The sequence below is a fragment of the Zea mays genome, chromosome 8 (genome assembly GCF_902167145.1).
Source record: "Zea mays cultivar B73 chromosome 8, Zm-B73-REFERENCE-NAM-5.0, whole genome shotgun sequence".
NCBI classification, from domain to species: Eukaryota; Viridiplantae; Streptophyta; class Magnoliopsida; order Poales; family Poaceae; genus Zea; species Zea mays.
In genome coordinates, this window is record NC_050103.1 from 179,888,531 (window position 1) to 179,906,799 (window position 18,269).

General features: G+C 43.7%; 3 protein-coding genes across 4 annotated transcripts; all 3 read left to right on the top strand.

The window, feature by feature from the left end:
* The first annotated feature begins 484 nt into the window (after positions 1-484).
* On the top strand, positions 485-7,056 carry LOC100274327 (uncharacterized). 2 transcript variants are annotated; one of them, NM_001148690.1, is made up of 10 exons: positions 518-984; positions 1,342-1,430; positions 1,847-1,883; positions 2,644-2,705; positions 2,801-2,914; positions 3,187-3,291; positions 3,367-3,465; positions 4,720-4,876; positions 4,988-5,090; positions 6,631-7,054. In NM_001148690.1, the coding sequence occupies exons 1-10, from the start codon at positions 717-719 to the stop codon at positions 6,674-6,676; spliced, it is 1,080 nt and encodes a 359-aa protein (NP_001142162.1). In that variant the 5' UTR covers positions 518-716; the 3' UTR covers positions 6,677-7,054. The 2 variants fall into 2 exon arrangements, with proteins under 2 accessions (XP_008654640.1, NP_001142162.1); XM_008656418.3 differs by lacking the exon at positions 2,801-2,914 and having other exon boundaries at positions 485-984; positions 6,631-7,056.
* A 561-nt stretch (positions 7,057-7,617) lies between these two features.
* LOC103636623 (uncharacterized) lies at positions 7,618-9,251 on the top strand. The gene is made up of 4 exons (XM_008658979.4): positions 7,618-8,072; positions 8,192-8,241; positions 8,511-8,592; positions 8,658-9,251. Exons 1-4 carry the CDS (start codon positions 7,667-7,669, stop codon positions 8,702-8,704), a joined length of 585 nt encoding a protein of 194 aa, XP_008657201.1. The 5' UTR covers positions 7,618-7,666; the 3' UTR covers positions 8,705-9,251.
* Positions 9,252-10,555: 1,304 nt separating this feature from the next.
* Positions 10,556-15,210, top strand: LOC103636624 (triacylglycerol lipase SDP1). The gene is made up of 4 exons (XM_008658980.3): positions 10,556-11,749; positions 12,346-13,209; positions 13,547-13,690; positions 13,808-15,210. Exons 1-4 carry the CDS (start codon positions 11,198-11,200, stop codon positions 14,909-14,911), a joined length of 2,664 nt encoding a protein of 887 aa, XP_008657202.1. The 5' UTR covers positions 10,556-11,197; the 3' UTR covers positions 14,912-15,210.
* Positions 15,211-18,269: the final 3,059 nt, after the last annotated feature.

The window sequence follows — 18,269 nt, forward strand, 5'->3', positions numbered from 1 at the left end:
AAATACCTTCTAATATCCCCATCAATCTGATTTGTCACTTCCAAATTCTAATCTTGGCTTCGCCGATTACAGTTACATGACATGTTTGGAAATACAGTTTTAAAATACTATAATTTTGAGATACCATAGTTTACAATTGTACATGACACAAATACTACGGTATTACTTTACCACACTAAAATCACTGTATTGTTCAAAACCGAGATCAGTTTGGTTCTATTGAAAAAACAAAGTATATATAGAGAAGAGAAGAAAACTAAGGTACTTAGTGGAATTTCGAAAACTTCAAAAATATCACGGTTTGAGATAAATTATGATATTTAAAACTATGTTTTGACTGTATAAACCAAATATCTTTTAATTTTCAATACTATGATATCATTAAATATTGTTGTATTATATGATATTATAATATTATATCAAAACTGCAAAAATACCATAATTCTGAATAGTGCGTGAGTTCCAGACTCCATAGGACCAACAGGGCTGAGTTCCGGACTCCATAGACCATAGTCATCTCATCCCTCCCAAGTCCCAACTCCGCTGCTACGCCTTCTTCTACATCGCAATCACGCGCCCGTCCGGCTCTCCCCCTTCTCCCTCGCCCTCACGCGCTCACGCCCTCACCTCAGTCCTCATCGCTCTCGGCCGCCTGCTTAAACCCTCCGCTCGAACCGGAACCCAACCAAGAACAGATCCAAAACGCAAGCCGCACCATGTCTCGTGTCGCGGGCTCGCGCCTCCTCCCTAGGATCTCTGCGCTCTCCTTCTGCACCGCCTCCCCGGCAACCGCCGCCGCTTCCTCCTCCTCATCCACAGCGGCGGTGGCAGCGGCAGCCGCCACCGCCTCCGAGGCTTCCTCCACCGCCGGAGACCCATCCTCCCAGCCGCCCCAGACTGCCCGCAAGCCGTGGGGCGCGCTCAAGTTCGCCGCCTTCGCCGCCGTGTCCACCGCGGTTGGCGGCACGGGCTACGTCAGCTACGGTACGGCTCTCAATCCCTGTCCCGCGCGGGCCCATGCGGTCCCGAAGCTCAGCTTCGCGGTTTCACTCCCCTTGGAGATTCAGGAGAAATTTGGAACTTTGACACTCCCATCCGCCGCATACGTCGTCCAAACAAATACGCTAGTGACCATCAAGTGAGCTTAAGAAAGGACAATGTTTCTCTGGAGAAAATGTGAGAACGGAGGTGCCACTGGTAGCAGTTACGTTTTGAGGAATGCCATACTGGCGTATGCGGCGGACGGGAGTGCCAAAGTTCCAAATTTCTCGAGATTCAGCGAGGGTCTGGCTTTTGGTTCAATGTCCTGTGTGGTCATTTGTTTTCTTCTCCTGTGTTTAGCTTATTCTCTAGAGGAAGTGGATCAGATGACGCGGGAGCTCCGGAAGAAGTCGAAGCAGCCCATTCCTGAGGATGCTTCTGGCTTTGAGGTAATGCTGCAATATGTCAAGGTTAAGCTCCTCTTGTTAGCTACGTAGTCATGAACAGCAGTGCCTAGTTATTGTAGAGGGAATTATGAAACGTGACCTTTGAACTTTGATGATGAGAGATCTAATTAGTCGTGCGAAACACTGATGCTGAACTATCGTGAAGCTGGTGAGGTGGCTATTTAGCTGCCGAACTTTAGCTCTTGAGCTAGAAATTTGCATGTGCTAAAACTGCATATCGGGAACTTTGGTTTTACTGCATTTCTTGCTTCAACCTTGAGATAGCAGATGTCATCCCCCCCTCTCTCCAACGCTTGCATTCTGGGAGTCTAATAGAAGACCTGAAGTGGTTTTACAGGACTAATAGTGTTTACTATATCCCAACCATGCAATAAAGTAACTATTTTTCTTGTCTACAGAGGTTTCAGGCTATGGCTTATTCAGCAGCTATGAAAGGTAGCTCTACAACCTACTCTTTCGTTATGTTTCTCATTACTATCTATGCCCTTTGGATTTTCTATGTGTAATGCAGATCTTTTGTTTGACTAGCTAACAAGCAATGCACCTTCCTGTTATTATTGCTTAAACTGGAGCCTTGAGGCGATTTCTGTCAACTTCACTGTATATAACTGCCACCCTTAAATACAATATTCTATATTCATAACACTAGAGTCCCTGATGTGTGCATGCTGTAACTTTGAATTTAAAATCCCTTTGCAGTAAATTTCAAATACAGTACCAGACTTCACATTTGAGAATACCACACTATGTAGGATTATATGCATATGTAAAATAGCTAGGTAACATTATCAGAAACTTACATCACATATCATGATTTACTAGATTGGGTTTGGTTATTGTAGGTAGCACCCTAATAATAGACTGTTTGAAGTTATGTGCATTAGATATGCCGCAGCCACTTGCTGAGAAGGGCATGCGTAGTTGGACTGTAGTGACTTCTGGTTGTGGATAATTTGAGCCATATACTGTAAAGTAGTGAACGATGATGACTGTATCTAAACATGTCACAGGGAAGGAGCATGATATGAGCTTACTATTAATCTACTCATCCTGGATACTGGTTCTTTTGGTTAACATCTTCATCTACTCATCGTGTTAGAAAAAAAAATAAAGTTCCTGTTCAGGTTGTGTGCTAGATACTTCAATTCTTTTTTGCTGCCCGTTAGTACTCAGGATTGTATGATCTGTTCTGTAGTTCCTGTTGCCGCTATTGAGGTATACATGGATGTGAGGAGCCAAATTGAAGATCAAATTCGGGTCAGTACAAATGGTAAAACTTTTTTTCCTTCATGGATCCATGTTGGATGTTATGATGAAATGCCCATAATCATACTAGTACATGTTTACCTTAGGGATTTAGCGAACCAGTATCAGACAAACTTCTTCCAGATCTTGCTCCTCAAGAGCAGCATGTATTGACTCTAGTTCTGGATCTGAACGAGACTCTTGTATACTCAGATTGGAAGGTGAACTTTTATTTTCCATACAAACTTTCAGTTTTTTGTCTACTACGGAGTATGTATCTCTTTATACTGCATTATTGCGACATGAACTAAACTGTAATGTAACACAAAATTGTAGACCAGGTTTATATAGGGCTATATATTTTAGTACATACAATTAAATATTCCTATTTTTTCTACCATACTCATTTCATATTTTTTGCTTGCCCATCTGGCTGACTGATTTATCGAGAATTCCAGTCTAATGTTTTTTTCTTAAATAAACATGTGTATAGCGTGAGAGAGGATGGAGGACCTTTAAGAGGCCAGGAGTGGATGCTTTTCTTGAACATCTCGGGAGGTTTTATGAAATTGTTGTGTATTCTGATCAGCTTAGTATGGTAAGTTTTTCAGAACTTACAATTCACTTTTATTTGCAACTGTGTAACCTGCATGAAACTTTGTTGCATGTGCAGTATGTTGATCCTGTTGTTGATAGGCTGGATCCAAAGGGCAATATTCGACATAGGCTATCAAGAGTTGCAACTAAGTATGAAAATGGAAAACATTATCGGGTATGCGGGATCTTACATGATATTGTGTTAGTAATGGAATTGTTGTGTAATCGTTTTGCTGTGCTGACATACTTTATAAATGGGTCCTTAAAATGTATGGATGCTTTGAATACTGATTCTGCCTGGTCATTCCTATTTATATGTGGTATACTTCTCTTCAATACTCTATCCAATAATTTACAACGGGGTAGGCTAATAGTGGCATAACATGGATTGAAATATGATAGAAGTTCATTTCTTGTAATAACTGGTCAAGTTTGTAGAGTGAAGTGGTTTTACATAATGTTTCTGGTCCATGTATTAAGCAATATTTTCTCCAAACATAGGAGAGCTGTGTATCATTGTATTAGTAACCGTTACAAACACATTCTTTACCAATATCCATGAGAGACAGACCCTGAGTGCCAGCCATAAACCTAAGCTGCATCTCCTCTGGCGAGCTTCAGATTTTCAGGAAGACATGGAGAAGATCCATCAAGCACACAGCGATTCTGGTGCTTCCAAATTGTCCAAGATTCTAAGATGACAAGGGAATTGAGTCCCTTTTTTTTTATTTCACCACCGGTTCCTACAGAAATGTCTCCAGGCTGTGGAGACAGAGATTGTAAGCAAACCTTTTGCAGTAGGCTGAAGCAGAATTGCTTGGTAAATAACAAAATCAACTATTGCTGAATTTTATTCCTCCTGATCCCAAAGGCGGCATTTGGTGGGATGAGGCAGACGGCAGACCTCGTCGTGCTTAGAGATTGTTAGTCTAGCACTTGCTGTGTGTCACAAGCCATATAAAAAAGTGGCACTTGCTTGGTGTTCCAGATCGTTTCCCATGTCCCAAAGATGTATTAAGTGACTTCCTAAGATGAGTTGCCTGTCGTTTCTTTTGCTTTGTTGTAACTTTTCATCATGCACACCAATCTTCTGCAATTTGCATGACACCTTCCAAAACCAATCCTCAGATAATGCCCTATCCGATTCTGAAATTCTTTACTGTTGTAGTATATTGAAAGTAACTAGGGAACTTTATTCACAACGATACAATCAACATTCATGTGTTCACTAATTACTTATTGTTGATAATCTCATCAGTCATCACCCCCCCCCCCCCAAATTGACTGCTCTTTCCAGTGATTAGTATTGTTCTAAGTCTGAGTGGTAAATGTTTTTACTGGTAGTAATTGTAAGATCTAAATAACATTTTAAGAGGCATGTATTCTGCATTGATTTTTCAAGACTGACCCTTTGTGATGTCATTACTAGGATTTGTCGAAGCTGAACAGAAATCCTGCTCAAGTTCTTTATATCAGCGCTCATGCTAAAGAGTCAAGTCTGCAGCCTGAAAATTCTGTGGAAATTAAACCTTGGAAGCTTGAAAATGATGACACTCAACTGCTTGATCTTATTCCATTTCTAGAATGTAAGTATTGGACATCATCTATTTCATCCCATTAAGCCAGGCTTTTCCAATTTTCTAATAATCTAATTTGCTAATTTCCCCCCAATGTTTATAAACATAAACTTTCTGTAGATGTTGCTATGGCAAGACCTTCTGACATCAGGGCTGTTCTTGCATCCTATCAAAGTGGTGATATTGCTGCCGAGTTTATTGAGCGCTCTAAGGAGCACCAGAGGTCTGTGGATATTTTCCTATGTTCTATCACCTTTTTATACTTAATTGATGGAAATCTGAATGTTGATGTACCAACTCCACTTCTGTGAAATTATAAGTTATCATCAGTCATGATTATGAACACCATGAGTTCATCAGTGTCTACAATAATCAATAATGTTTCTGTTCATCTTTAATATGGACAGTTGGTGATTTGGCATGCCTTGGGAAATTAAGTCTCAGCTGAGAGAAATAGTGTATTGGTCGTCGAACTAAACTGGATATAGTTTATATAATATACTGATGTATTAGTGAATCCCACTGTATTACAAGACAATAATTGATTACTTGGAACAAAAAACACGAACAATCTTGCTCCATGTCTGGTGATTTATCCTTTGTTTCTCCCTTTTTTGCTATAACAAAAAGTAGGGTTTCCTGATTCATATTGCACTCGTGACAAAAACAGTAATAGATTTAACTGGGTAAAAGCCATTGCTATTTCTATAATCTAATAGGAGAATAAACTTTGATCTCGATATGATGGGGATATGCAGTTGTAACTTTGTATCTTCTTTCCTTGTTAGCGTACACAGTATAATTGGTGCACATTAAGATAAGGGTTTTCCATTTGGCCATTAAACACTCCGAATTAACAAAGCTACCCCTCAAATAAAGTAATTTGTGGAAACTATGTCACTTCATCCAGTCTCTCCTGATGCTTTCTTTTGTGCAAATTTTTCTACGTTGGCGTGTAGAACAATCTCATTCATTTAAGTATATTGATTATTCTATTCAGCAATCTGTTTTGTGTTGAGTGGGGCTAAAAACTGTTGTCTCACTCCTCAAACTGTGCTTGATCTACCAATTTCCGTACCTCTGGGATCTTGTAGCATAAACTTCATAATCTAGCACATTTTAGTTGCCAGTTATTATGTTTGATGGCAACCTTTCTGTCATCTGCAAACATGATGGGGGCCTATTTCTGGTTATATTTATAGCCATTATTCTTCGGTTCAACCATTCATTGCTTGCTACTAAGGGGTGTTTGAAATGCACTAGAGCTAATAGCTAGTTGGCTAAAAAAATGCTAGTGGAATTAGCTAGCTAACTAGTAGCTAATTTACTAAAAATAACTAATAGATTAACTATTAGTTAGGGTGTTTGAATGTCTCTAGTTAATTTTAGCCACTAACTATTCGTTCTAGTGCATTCAAACACCCCCTAAGCTGCTCTTTCTTAAACAATTTGATTGGTGTTAGAGCAAGACATTTTTTTGCCTTTTGTGTGGGCTGTGTTGATTTCTTTAAGTACTTCTGCTTGCAATAGCTGTACGACTATATGCTTCCTTGCCACTATATGCGTAGGAAAAAAGTGAAATGGTCTTACTTTTGGCAGGAGGTAGTAACATACATGTGTAACCTATGTGGTAGAATAGAAATGCTCTAGTATACCAGGATTATGGATTATCAATTTTGCTTAACGCTTATTCACATGGTAATCACTTGTCGATTTAGAACTTCATTAAAGCTTTTTAGCACCACCGATATCACGTTTTGCAGGCGCATGCAAGAACAAAAGAAATCAGGACGCATATGGAGGCGGTGAGGACTAAAAGTTGGAAGGAAAACATACCAATGATTTTGACGCTTCAATCCGAATCAAGTGAATGGATCCATCAAGGATTACAATTTTGTCATCTTTTGCCTTGGCGGTTAATAAACATACTAAACGTTATTTATAATCATTCAGAAGACGCCATACCGGCTGAAGTATAGCGCTTGCTGTTTGTATTTTTAAGGGTAATGAAAGTATTAATGTGGCGGTTGCTGCTTTGTTTTAAGAGTCGCGATAGTATTAATTAATGTGGTATTTGCGTTTTTTATGGATTTTATGATGGTACTCCATCACCATCTCTTTCAAAATACTATAGCCTGTTCTAAATCAAACATGGCTAAGTTTAACAAGAAATATATCAAGATTTACAATGTCGAATTAGTTTCATTAATATATCTCAATAGCGTATTTATTTGAAATGTTCTATATATTGTTATATTTTCCTTAAGTATCGAGAAGTCTGACTTAGAAACAAAGTTTAAATGAACTATTATTTAGAACGGAGGAATCAACATTTAATGATCCTTGGACATAGGTCGATGTCATTTGATTTCGAGCTTACATCTATAGCAATCTGTTGCGAGGACTCACCCCTCTGGTTCCGTTGAAAACCCACCCATGAGGCCATGACCCATCAAACATGAGTTAGGTTAATTTCGTTTGCCTAGTATTATTCTTAGAGCTTTGAACGAAATGTATTCTAAAGTTAAACCAAGTTTATAAAAAGACTTGATTTGTTAGACCACATAGGTGCACTAATAAAACGATCTAAAGTTTAGCAGCTAACTATATTTTACACTACGATTATCTTAATGAAGTCTTATTAGCACTATGTTAAGGAAAAACCTTAGAATTGGATGAAGAAATTAGCAATGGGGGGTGGTTTATTGTGCAACATAGATGTGTTGCTATTTGCAACGAAACAATTTGTGAGGTGAAAATCAAAACCGAAGTACCTTTCCGATAACAATAGATGCTTCCATGGTTTATTATGGTGGACGTGCGGCGGCCGGTTTCAGCCCAAGTTTCCACCACATAATCGCGTACGAGTGGACGTTCACGCGACCACAAACTGTCGTATTACTATCGGAGAACTCGAGCAGCGGTCGCGGCCGGCCGTGCAGCACATCAGCACATCAGCGGGCGGGAGCAGCTCAGACCGCAGCGATGCAGGGGAGCGGCGCACTGCCGGGCCTTACCGGCACCGGGCGCGGCGGCGGCTTCCTCCCGTGCGGCAGCCTCGGCAAGCGAACTCCCGCTGGCCGACGCGGCGCCACCAGCGTTCGCGCCGTCGACGGGGCTTCCGTTGCGGCCGCCGCCTCCGCGGCCGCCGATTCCCCGCTCCCGCCCGTGCAGGTCACCTGGCAGATTGCCGTCGGTGCTCTAGGTCGGTCCGTGTTCCTGTAACCTATTACCTCGCTCGAGTGAATTGCCTGCTGTCAGTTCCACGAGTTCAATTGTCTGACACTGACAGCATCGGTTGGCTCTTGCTCATCGTTCGTGCAGCTGGAGTGACGCCTTTCGTCGTTGCAGGAGTCGAGTTCGGCAAAAGAATCGTGAGTGCTACTAGAGGCTAGAGCTGGGCCTGTTTCTTCTCGCTCTTTAGCGTACTGTTTTCTTTTTTCAACTAAGTTTTCCCTATAGCTGAATAAATTGTCGTCCTTCGGAAGTTGGGACCAACCAAGAGGCAGAAAATGTTTTTTTTAAAGTTGCATAACCATTGTTAGCCGAAATTTACTACAGTAGCACTGAATTTCTGTCAGTTCCAAAAATAATGCCGTTATGTCCTTCATTCATGGCCGTCGTTTCTTTCCTGATTGTTCAGATCGCACAGAAGAAATGCCAAGTCTGCGGAGGCTCTGGTCTTGTAACGAAGAACGACTATTACGTTCGATGCCAAAAGTGTGGTAAGAAGAGCCCCACGATGGCATACTTGTGGAGAATCAAACGTGACAATGGTTTTCTTCCGCAGGTGGTTTTCTTCCGTGGCAGTCTTGGCGAAGATTCTTCACGGGGTGAACGTGGTCTCTGATCAGTGGTCTTCAGTACTCAACTAGCGCTGTAACTAAGGCCCCGTTTGGTTTGGGCTAACTAAAGTTTAGTGACTAAAGTTTAGTCACTTTTAGCCACTAAAGAAGCAAACATATTGACTAAAGTGGAGTGACTAAACTTTAGTTCTTTAGTCACCAAATGAGTGACTAAAAGGGACTAAAGTAGTATTTTTACCATATTTGCCCTCTACACTTTCTTTTTATAGCAAACATCCATTAATTAATAGGGGTAAAACAGTCATTATTCACAGCAATTAATACTCTTTAGTCCGGTTTAGTCACTGGAACCAAACGGGTTACTTTAGCGCCTAAACTTTAGTCACTAAAATTTAGTTTAGTGACTAAAGGAACCAAACAGGGCCTAAAGATACAATAGATGGACATCACCGTGCTTTAAATGCCTCCTCACTAGACCATAAATGAAGCAATATGCCGTAGTCCGTAGACATGTAGAATTACTCATGCATGTTGTATTTTACAAAAGGCATCTTACATAAACTATATTTTGCCCCTTATGTATCATCCAGTGATACAGGAGATGTGTCTGAAGTTTGGTATAATGCGGTTAATGAAACCAGGCAGACTTATAGTTGCTACACAAATACAGCAAACTGAACTTTTGCTGCAAAAGCTGAATGAGAATATATTTCCTTGTTTGTTGGGTTGTGGGCTAGTTCTTGCCGTGGCTTTAATCCGGCTGTGACGTTGAAAGTCGCCTAAAGGGGGTGAATAGGCGAAACCTAAAATTTATAACTTTAAACACACACTACAATCCGGGGTTAGCGTTACAGTTAAATTCAAGTCCGAAAGAGAGAAGAAAACAAATCAAACAAGATTCAAGGCGAGTCTCTTGCTTCGATTACAAGTCACTTGAGAGCAAGAATGAGAAAGAAGAAAGACAATCCAAGAAATAAGAGCGCAAAAGAACACGAACACACTCTCTCATAAGTCACTAAATGTTTGAGTTAAATTCTAGGCTTGAAGAGGGTTTGATCTTTGAAAATGTGTCTTAGAGAGAATGCACTAGCTCTTGTATTGAATGTGATCTCTGAAAAACTTGGATGCCAAAAGTTGTGGTGGTTGAGGGGTATTTATAGCCCCCAACCACCTTGGTAGCTATTGGGGAGGCTGCTGGGGATGGGCGCACCGGACAGTCCGGTACGCCACCGGACATGCACTGTTCTTTGTCCGGTGCGCCGCTACGTCACCCAACCGTTAGGGTTCGGAGGTCGACCGTTGGAGCTTTGTCCACACCGGACAGTCCGGTGCCATACCGGACAGTCCGGTACCCTCTGACTTCTGTCGTGGCACTGTAGCCCAATGTAGCACTTTGCAGAGTCGACCGTTGTCGCTGGATAGTCGTTGCCCGCTGGCTCACCGGACAGTCTGGTGAATTATAGCGGAGTGCGCCCTGAGATTTCCGAGAATGACTGGTTGACATCTGTATGGTCCTGGTGCACCGGACATTGTCTGGTGGCACACGAGACAGTCCGTTGCGCCAATTCTTAGCCACTTAAGTTCTTTGCTCCGTTTCAAATTGAGTCCGTAATTTGATTTTTTTTGTTGATTTGTGTTGAACCTTATAGACCTGTAATACATGAATTTTAGAACAAACTAGTTAGTCAATGTGTTTATGTTGATTATCAACCACCAAAATTAGCTATAGGAAATGGTTAACCCAATTTCTGTTTCAGATGCCTATAGTATTTTGTCTCTATACGTTAGAGTACCAGCAGTCTGAATAGCAGCAGCTGCGGCTGCGATTTGGAATTATTCCCAATTTTCTTACGAGTTTTCCACACACGGGGACATCTCGGTCTCGGTCCCTTACTGGAGCTAATGAAGGCGACCAGTAGCTCCTCAAGGAAAACATTATATAATCTGTAGTTAGAAAACTGGAAAGAATGGAGACAACTTTATATTGACAAGCAGTCAAATTGAGGCCAAAATTCTGAAATTTCTCGCCATGTATAGCCCAGGCGCAGTGCACGTGTCCGCTTGGTTTCCCAGATCTGTGCGCGTCACGCACGCGGCTGTTTTCCCCATCCTTCCACTCCACCTCCGCAAGAACGGCGAGAGAGCGCACCCAAACCAGAGACACCTACGGCGGGTCGGCGGCCGACCCCGGGGCCGCGCCCATCCCGACGTTTTCCCGATTCTCCGGCTACCTCCTCCCTTATCTCCTTGCGCGTGACGCGCCCACGACTCCTCGTCGTCCTCTTGTGATCTGGTCCCCATCTCGCTGCCGCCTCCTCCCGACTTACCAAACTCCAACACGCCATGCGACCATGCGCTCATGCATAGCATAGATATAGCTGTAGCCAAGCTGCCCAAGCACGAGCACCACTCGTCTTCTCCGACCTTCCAGCTCTAGCTCTGATCCGAGCCGAAACAGCCATCCAAGACGCCCGCGGCCGCCGTGAGCGGGTGACCCTCTGCGCTGCGCTGCGTCACCACCCAAATGGATGACATCGCCAGCGAGGCGCCCGTGGGGGCGTTCGCCATCGGCCCATCCACGGCGCTGGGCGGCGCCGTCGCGCTCCGGGTGCTGCTCTGCGGCTCCGCGGCGCGCCTGCGTCATCGTCTAGCCGCGGCACTGCGCGCCGCGCTGCCCGTCGCGGCGGCGTGGCTGCACCCGCGCGACAACACGCGCGGGATCCTGCTCGCCGTCTGCGCCGTCGCGCTCCTGCTGCGGGGCCGACGCGGCAGGGCGGGGCTGCGGGCGAGGGTGCAGTCCGCCTACCGCTGCAAGTTCTGGCGGAACATGATGCGCGCCGCGCTCACCTACGAGGAGTGGGCGCACGCGGCGCGGATGCTGGAGCTCGAGGCCGCGCCGCGCCGCGCCAGCGACGCCGACCTCTACGACGAGGAGCTCGTCCGCAATAAGCTCCGCGAGCTCAGGCACCGGCGCCAGGAGGGATCGCTCAGGGACATCGTCTTCTGCATGCGTGCTGACCTGCTCAGGAACCTCGGCAATATGTGCAACCCTGAACTGCACAAGGGGAGGCTGCAGGTACTTAATGCTCTGCCATCGCAAGGATCGAAAGAAATTTCGACGCACTGCTCTTTGAGAGACCATATGGTGGTTATGGTTTAGCTAGGATGGATGAAGGGGTGCGTCAATATAAGCTAATTTTATTATGTACTTTCAGTATTGGACCACTCGTTTTAGCATAGCAGAGTAAACTCGTGACTCTAATGTGGGGATGAACAACTCCCATCTGTACATATGTGGATTTGACTAGACAGATTCCGCTCTTCATTACTGAATATGGAATAGGATTGAAAACTAGAACAAGTAACAGTAGTTATTTATCCTGTTCAAGTAACAGTAGTTATTTATCCTGTTCCTTTTGAGTTATAATAAGTAATCACATATTATATCAATTAAGATCTGCAAAACCTTTAGCCTACAATTTCTACAAGTGACAATGACAATTGCATTATGAATTTATTGCATCTTTGGCACTTCTTTTTGTCAGGATGTTGTGTTTGCACTTTGTAGTTGTTCTTTTGTTCCACCCAGTGTTCAGGTGTTAGAGCTTGTAACACTATTGTAGCACTATGTTGGTAATTAACTTATTTTTTTGTAATGTTCTTGCTCGCCAGGTGCCTAGACTCATAAAGGAATACATTGAGGAAGTATCTACTCAACTGAAAATGGTCTGTGATTCTGATTCAGATGAGTTGCCTCTCGAAGAGAAACTCGCATTTATGCATGAGACAAGACATGCCTTTGGTAGAACAGCCTTGCTGCTAAGTGGAGGTGCTTCGTTAGGATCCTTTCATGTGGGTGTTGTTAAAACCTTGGTAGAACATAAACTTCTGCCAAGGATAGTTTCAGGATCAAGTGTAGGCTCAATAATGTGTTCTATAGTAGCAACAAGATCATGGCCTGAGCTGGAGAGCTTTTTTGAAGAGTGGCATTCCCTGAAATTTTTTGACCAGATGGGTGGAATCTTTCCTGTGGTTAAAAGAATTTTGACGCATGGCGCTCTTCATGATATAAGGCACTTGCAGGTGCTTTTGAGAAACCTTACCAGCAATCTGACATTTCAAGAAGCTTATGACATTACTGGTCGGATTCTTGTTGTCACTGTGTGTTCTCCAAGGAAGCATGAGCCGCCTCGATGCCTAAACTATTTAACATCACCTCATGTTCTTATCTGGAGTGCAGTAACAGCTTCCTGCGCTTTTCCTGGACTTTTTGAGGCCCAAGAATTGATGGCAAAAGATAGATTTGGTCAAACCATTCCTTTCCATGCTCCATTCTTATTAGGCATGGAGGAACGAACTGTTGCTCCAACCCGCCGCTGGAGAGATGGGAGCTTAGAAAGCGATTTACCCATGAAGCAATTGAAGGAACTATTCAATGTGAATCATTTCATAGTAAGTCAAGCCAATCCTCACATAGCTCCACTATTGAGACTAAAGGAAATCATCAGGGCTTATGGAGGCAGCTTTGCTGCCAAGGTATGTCAAATAGTTTCTCCTTGTATTCTTTTTATTGAGTTTGGCTTATTTCCTCTTAGAATGCAGAAACACTTTTTATTGGACATGCTTCAGTCCATGTAAAACATGAAGATATTTCTTCTTTTGCCTACAGTTGTCATATCATATGACATGCCTTCCAACACACCGGTAATGGTAGCATGTTAATGTCTAAGTAGCATAACTTCCCACTACACTGCTAGAATTATTTGCTGCAAATAATAGATGGATACTCTAGCCAGATAGTTCATTTTACCAAAATATCATCCGCAGGCATGTTATGATGCACTAATACGTGTTTATTATTTCTTGTATTTAGCTTGCTGAACTTGCCGAGATGGAAGTTAAACATAGGTGTAATCAAGTTCTGGAACTTGGATTCCCTTTAGGAGGATTAGCTAAACTATTTGCTCAAGATTGGGAAGGTGATGTTACAGTTGTTATGCCAGCCACTCTTGCACAGGTGTGCAATGTTTCTTATTCTCTCTCCTTGCATGCAACTGTTCTTTTCACATTATTTAAATAAGGTCAATTATTGACACAGTAAACTTACACATTATATCTTTCCCACTATCATCAGTATTCCAAGATGATACAAAACCCGTCTTATGCTGAGCTTCAGAAGGCTGCGAATCAAGGTAGGAGATGCACTTGGGAAAAGTTATCAGCCATCAGGGCAAATTGTGCTATTGAGCTTGCACTGGATGAATGTGTTGCCCTCCTGAACCACTTGCGTAGGCTAAAGAGGAGTGCAGAAAGAGCATCCGCATCGCAAGGATATGGTCCAGTAATCAGGTTCTGCCCATCTAGGAGGATTCCATCCTGGAATCTCATAGCGAGAGAAAATTCAACTGGTTCTCTTGATGAAGAAATGCTCGCATCTCCTCATACAAATCATCAAGGACCTGGAGGAGTTGCTGGAACATCTACCAGAAATCAGTATCTTCAGAGAAATGCACACGAGAGCAGTGACAGTGAATCTGAGAGTATTGATTTACACTCTTGGACAAGAAATGGTGGCCCTCTTATGAGGACAGCCTCAGCCAATAAATTCATCAGCTTTGTTCAGAATCTTGAGATCGACACAGAATTCAGAACAATTCCATCGAGGGAAAACCTAACTGATCTTGTGACACCAAATGCTGGTACCTTGGCAGCTCATGCAGTGAGTAGAGAAGCAACCGATAGGAGCTTGGACATTTCAGCTTTAGATATCCATGATACCGCTACCCCTAGATCGACATTTGGCCGTTCAACAAGCATCGTTGTTTCTGAAGGTGACTTGTTGCAGCCTGAAAAGATTGAAAATGGTATTTTGTTTAATGTTGTAAGGAGGGATACTCTGCTGGAGTCTAGTAGCGGAGTTGAGTCTCAAGGATCTCCTCGGGAACCAGATGTTGAAACAGTGCAGACAGAGTGCCTTGATGGCATTTCAGCTTCCGATGACGACGACAAGGAACTAAATGTCATTGTTGATGAAGCAACCGATCCCATGAGCAGCAATAATCTACAAGATCAGGGGTCCTCACTGGAAGAAAATTCATATAGTCATTTTCCCTTAAATTCTGCAGACGAGACAAGCACAAACAAACCAGAAACTGCATCTATTTTTGATATATGTACAGAGATGCATCCGGCGTCCATTAGCCTACCGCAAGGATCTTCAGAAAAGGCAGAACTCTGAAACAGCAAAGATCCCTGACGACGATTCAGCTGCTATGAGTGATGAAGTTGCCTCATGTGCTGGTAACTAAAGAGTTGTCCTCCTCCCTCTAGCTTTGAGGCATCAGATGTAAGTGATGTACTATAATCTAAGCATCATGAATTGGATGGTGAAGCTTTATGTTGTTCAAGTTTCAGAAGAAGGAGATCCAATGGCTTTGGTTCTTCGAATGTACTGTAGTTGTTTTGGGGAAATAAAGCGCTTCTTAGAAAAACCCGGGAGAAGTTTTGCGCTTGGGAGCTCTCGAGCTTCTTTTTTTTTTGGCCGAGAAATTGCCCAAAGCCGTAGTCTCTACTCTCTCGTCAGTCGTCACGACTTCGTGAAAGGGAAATGTGCCCTTGGGCCATTTCTAAGTATTTTGGTGATTGGGTGTCAACACAAGTGCTTAAATGTGAATTAATGCCCATGGATGAACAAAGTGAAAATCTAGAGCAAAGGTATGTTTCTAAGTCTTAGTACATTGGTTTTGTGTACTAATATATTTGTCTAAGTGTTAGAAACAGAAAGAAGAAGAGAAGAGAAGACTTGGCTGTGTACAGCCAAGAGGCTGTTTCGGTCTGGGGCACCGGACTGTCCGGTGGTGCACCGGACAGTGTACGGTGCGCCAGGCTGCCCCGGCCGAAGAGGCCGCTCTCGGGAATTCGCCGACGGCGTACGGCTAAAATTCACCGGACTGTCCGGTGTACACCGGACTGTCCGGTGAGCCAACGGTCGGTCAGGACCAACGGTCGGCCGCGCGATCAGCGCAGGACACGTGGCCGAGCCAACGGTCGGAAGGGGGCACCGGACTGTCCGGTGTGCACCGGACATGTCCGGTGCGCCAACGGCTCCCGCATCTGCAACGGTCGTCTTCGCCATTTAAGGAAAGGAATCGGGCACCGGACTGTCCGGTGCGCCCGACGATAGAAGGCAAAGATGGCCTTCCAGATTTGCTCTCAACGGCTCCTAGCTGCCTTGGGGCTATAAAAGGGACCCCTAGGCGCATGGAGGAGACATCCAAGCAACTCTTGAGCATTCTTGATCATCCACACTCAGTCTTTGCGCATCCATTTGTGATTCTAAGTGATTCGAGCTCTGTTCTTGTGAGAAACTGTGAGATAGTCTTTGAGCTCGAATCTTGGCCGTGTGTGTGCGCGTTTCGCTGTGGATTTGTGTGTGTTGCTCCCCTCACTTACTCCGTGCTTCTGTGTGAATCTTAAGTGTAAGGGCGAGAGACTCCAATTTGTGGAGATTCCTCGCAAGTGGGATAAAGATAAGCAAGGCAAAATACTGTGGTATTCAAGTGGGTCTTTGGACTGCTTGAGAGGGGTTGATTGCAACCCTCGTCCGTTGGGACGCCACAACGTGGAGTAGGCAAGTTTTGTACTTGGCCGAACCACGGGATAAATCACCGTGTCTTCTCTGTGTTGAATTCTCTGTGATTGTCGTATTGTGCAAGATCTTCTCTTTAGCCACTTGGCAATAATTGTGCTAACCCCTAACAAGTTTTTGTGGCTATAAGTTAAGTTTTTACAGGATCACCTATTCACCCCCCCTCTAGGTGCTCTCAATTGGTATCGGAGCCGTTCTCTTCACAAAGGGACTTACCGCCCGAAGAGATGGATCCTAAGGGGAAGGGAATTGTGATCAACGACAAAGAGAAGGAATCCTTCGTCAACGAGCCGAAGGATGACAAGCCTACCGACTCCGGCTCGGGGCATAGACGGAAGGAAGGGAAGAAGAAGAAGACAAGGCGCATCAAGGAGATCATCTACTACGACGATAGTGATGAGTCTACTTCTTCCCAAAAGGATGATGACAACGACTACAAAAAGACGGTCAATTCGAACTTTTCATTTGATTATTCTCGTATTCAACATAGTTCGAATTCGCATTTGCTTTCCATTCCTCTTGGCAAACCTCCACACTTCGATGGGGAGGACTACGGATTTTGGAGTCACAAAATGCGTAGTCACCTATTCTCTCTCCATCCAAGCATATGGGAGATTGTGGAGAATGGAATGAAATTTGATAGCTCGGATAGCCCTATGCTTATAAATGAACAAATTCATAGAAATGCACAAGCTACTACTGTTCTCTTAGCGTCTTTGTGCAGGGAAGAGTACAATAAGGTGAGTGGCTTGGACAATGCCAAGCAGATATGGGACACCCTCAAGATCTCTCACGAGGGGAACGACATCACCATGCTCACCAAGATGGAGTTGGTGGAGGGCGAGCTTGGACGATTCGCCATGATAAGGGGAGAGGAGCCAACTCAAACGTACAACCGGCTCAAGACTCTTATCAACAAAATAAGGAGCTACGGAAGCACACGTTGGACGGATCACGACGTCGTCCGCCTAATGCTCAGGTCCTTTACTGTTCTTGACCCTCATCTCGTGAACAATATTCGTGAGAATCCCAGGTACACGATGATGACGCCCGAGGAAGTACTTGGAAAATTCGTGAGCGGGCGGATGATGATCAAGGAGGCGAGATACGTCGACGACGCGTTGAACGGTCCACTCCACGAGCCTCAACCCATTGCTCTAAAGGCAACGAGGAGCAAGGAGTCGCTACCTAGCAAGGTGGCACAAGTTGAGGCAGCCGGGCTCAATGATGAAGAGATGGCTCTCATCATAAAAAGATTCAAGACGGCGCTAAAAGGTCGAAAGGGACAACCAAGCAAGGCCAAAACCAAGGGAAAGCGATCATGCTTCAAATGCGGTAAGCTTGGTCATTTTATTGCTAACTGTCCTGAAAATGATAGTGACCAGGAGCAAGGGAAAAATGGGAAGAGAGAGAACAAGAAGGTTTACAAGAAGGCCAAAGGCGAAGCACACCTTGGAAAGGAGTGGGATTCGGATTGCTCTTCGTCCGACTCCGACGACGAAGGACTTGCCGCCACTGCCTTCAACAAATCGGCTCTCTTCCCCAACGAGCATCACACTTGCCTCATGGCAAGGGAAAAGAAGGTAATCACTCGTAATGCTAATACTTATGATTCTTCTAGTGATGATGAATCTAGTGAGGATGAGATTGATTACTCTAGTTTATTCAAGGGATTGGATAGAACTAAGATAGCTAAGATTAATGAGTTGATTGATGCCTTAAATGAAAAGGATAGAATCTTAGAGAAACAAGAAGACCTTTTGTATGAAGAACATGATAAATTTGTTAGTGCACAAAATTCACTTGCTCTAGAAGTTAAAAGAAATGGAATACTTTCTTGTGAACTTTCTACTTGCAATGAAACCATTTCTTCTTTAAAAGGTGAAATTAATGTTTTAACTACTAAACTAGAAGTAGCAAGTAACTCTTGTGTTGAAAATATTACAAT

Bases quoted from the DNA above. Each gene is read 5' to 3' on its own strand.
- LOC100274327 (NM_001148690.1), top strand. From the start codon at position 717: ATGTCTCGTGTCGCGGGCTCGCGCCTCCTCCCTAGGATCTCTGCGCTC. The intron at 2,706-2,800 runs GTCAGTACAAAT...TGTTTACCTTAG, and splicing joins AAATTGAAGATCAAATTCGG to GGATTTAGCGAACCAGTATC. The intron at 2,915-3,186 runs GTGAACTTTTAT...ACATGTGTATAG, and splicing joins TTGTATACTCAGATTGGAAG to CGTGAGAGAGGATGGAGGAC.
- LOC103636623 (XM_008658979.4), top strand. From the start codon at position 7,667: ATGGTTTATTATGGTGGACGTGCGGCGGCCGGTTTCAGCCCAAGTTTC. The intron at 8,073-8,191 runs GTCGGTCCGTGT...TCGTTCGTGCAG, and splicing joins GATTGCCGTCGGTGCTCTAG to CTGGAGTGACGCCTTTCGTC. The intron at 8,242-8,510 runs GTGAGTGCTACT...CTGATTGTTCAG, and splicing joins TCGAGTTCGGCAAAAGAATC to ATCGCACAGAAGAAATGCCA.
- LOC103636624 (XM_008658980.3), top strand. From the start codon at position 11,198: ATGGATGACATCGCCAGCGAGGCGCCCGTGGGGGCGTTCGCCATCGGC. The intron at 13,210-13,546 runs GTATGTCAAATA...TCTTGTATTTAG, and splicing joins GAGGCAGCTTTGCTGCCAAG to CTTGCTGAACTTGCCGAGAT. The intron at 13,691-13,807 runs GTGTGCAATGTT...CACTATCATCAG, and splicing joins TGCCAGCCACTCTTGCACAG to TATTCCAAGATGATACAAAA.